Here is a 1,712-nt window from a genome sequence, read left to right as displayed (position 1 = left end):
CACAGAAAAGGTAGCATGTGGCAACTGAAGTTGTAATTTGTCAGAGGGGCTGCCCTTAGCAGAGCTTAATACACCTACTGTCTATAACTGGGGCATGGCCTCAGTTAACTATTATCCCTAACAAAAAAACCTCATGTTTTGCTGGAAGGCAGAAGCAATTAAGGACCATTTGTCTTAGTTACTGGCTTTAGAGTATTTCTCTTTCAGCTCAGAAAAAGAAAATAAGGGAATGACGTTCCAGAACTCAAGACCTTGTCAAGCTAGTGATGGCATCCCCTTGAGCACTCGCCAGAGGGCACCCTGTACATCAGGATTCCTGAGGCTGTAGATGATTGGATTCAGCATAGGGTTGATAACAGTGTTGAAGACCCCAACTCCTTTATCCTTGTCCGAAAGCTTGGCTGAACCCAGTCGCATGTAATTAAATATACCTGAACCATAGAATATGGCAACCACAGTGAGATGAGAGCCACATGTGGAGAAGGCTTTCTTCCTGCCCTCAGTAGAGCGGATTCGTAGGACTGCAGCTGCCACATGGGCATAGGAGGTGATGATGAGAGCCAAGGGGGTACCTGCCATTATGAAACCCACAGCAAAGAGCAGCAGCTCATTGAGTTGGGTGCTAGAGCAGGAGAGCTGAAAGAGCTGTGGGAGGTCACAATAGAAGTGATTGATCACATTGGGACCACAGAAGTTGAGTGTGGCTATGGCTACTGTGTGGGTCAGTGCATTGGTGAAGGCTAAAGCCCAGGACACAGCTACCAATATCCTCTGGACTGTCTGGCTCATTCTGGTGCTGTAGGTTAGGGGCTGGCAGATGGCCAGGAATCGGTCATAGGCCATGGCTGTCAGCAGGAAGCAGTCTACCCCAACCAAGAGATGGAAGAAGAAAAGTTGTATGAGGCAGGCTCCATAGGGAATTGTATGCTTGTTGGACAGGAGATGAGCCAACATTGAGGGAACAGTGACAGTGATGCACCCAACATCCAGCACTGATAGGTTGCCTAGGAAGAAGTACATGGGGGTGTGGAGTTTAGGCTCTATGAAGATGGCAGCCAGGATGCTGAGGTTGCCTCCGACTGTGACCAGGTAGGCAAAGAAGAAGACTACAAAGACAACTGGTCGTAGCCCTGGTGTCTCCACCAAGCCCAGCAGGATGAATTCAGTAATGGCTGTTCTATTGGCCCTAAATTTTGACTGCATTAGTTCCTGTAAGGAAACATCCAAGGAGAAGAAGAATCATTCCTTTCAATATATTGATTCAAAACAAACAAACAAATGAAAAACAAACAAACAAACAAAAAACCAGACTCTGTAGGGCAGCAAAATTTGCCATCCCAAATGGCATGTAGATTATTTTAGGCTGATTACTTTTAAAAAACAGAAGTGTCAGGAAGAACCTTTGCCTTCCACCCATATAACTTAAAGAATTTAGATAGAGGACTTGCTTCAAGAAGGGAGCTATCACCATTGATACAGTATCACTATGTATGGTAGACAGGGAGCATTATAGTGGCTTTCAGTCCACCATAGGATTAATTTTGACGAATAAAGTAAGGCTGTAAAAGCTCTCAATATAATTATTCAGGAAGTAAAGCTAATTGGTATATATGCCTTTCCCAAATGCCCATGAAACATTCATCCCCCAAACAAAGAGCATGTTTGGACACCAGGGTGGCTCAGTGAGTTAAGCATCTGACTCTTGATTTCAG

At 45.0% G+C, this 1,712-nt stretch overlaps 1 protein-coding gene across 1 annotated transcript; it reads right to left on the bottom strand.

The window, feature by feature from the left end:
* Nucleotides 1-255: 255 nt before the first annotated feature.
* Nucleotides 256-1,281, bottom strand: LOC122907642 (olfactory receptor 3A1). Its single transcript, XM_044250453.1, has one exon. The coding sequence runs from the start codon at nucleotides 1,201-1,203 to the stop codon at nucleotides 256-258; it is 948 nt and encodes a 315-aa protein (XP_044106388.1). The 5' UTR covers nucleotides 1,204-1,281.
* Between the last annotated feature and the right edge of the window lie 431 nt (nucleotides 1,282-1,712).

This window comes from Neovison vison, chromosome 5 (assembly GCF_020171115.1).
Source record: "Neovison vison isolate M4711 chromosome 5, ASM_NN_V1, whole genome shotgun sequence".
Taxonomy (NCBI): Eukaryota; Metazoa; Chordata; class Mammalia; order Carnivora; family Mustelidae; genus Neogale; species Neogale vison.
Note: the sequence above shows the minus strand (reverse complement) of the source record. Positions and strands in the feature narration are given on the sequence as shown.

Excerpts from the sequence above, each read along its gene's own strand:
- LOC122907642 (XM_044250453.1), bottom strand. The coding sequence starts at position 1,203 with ATGCAGTCAAAATTTAGGGCCAATAGAACAGCCATTACTGAATTCATC.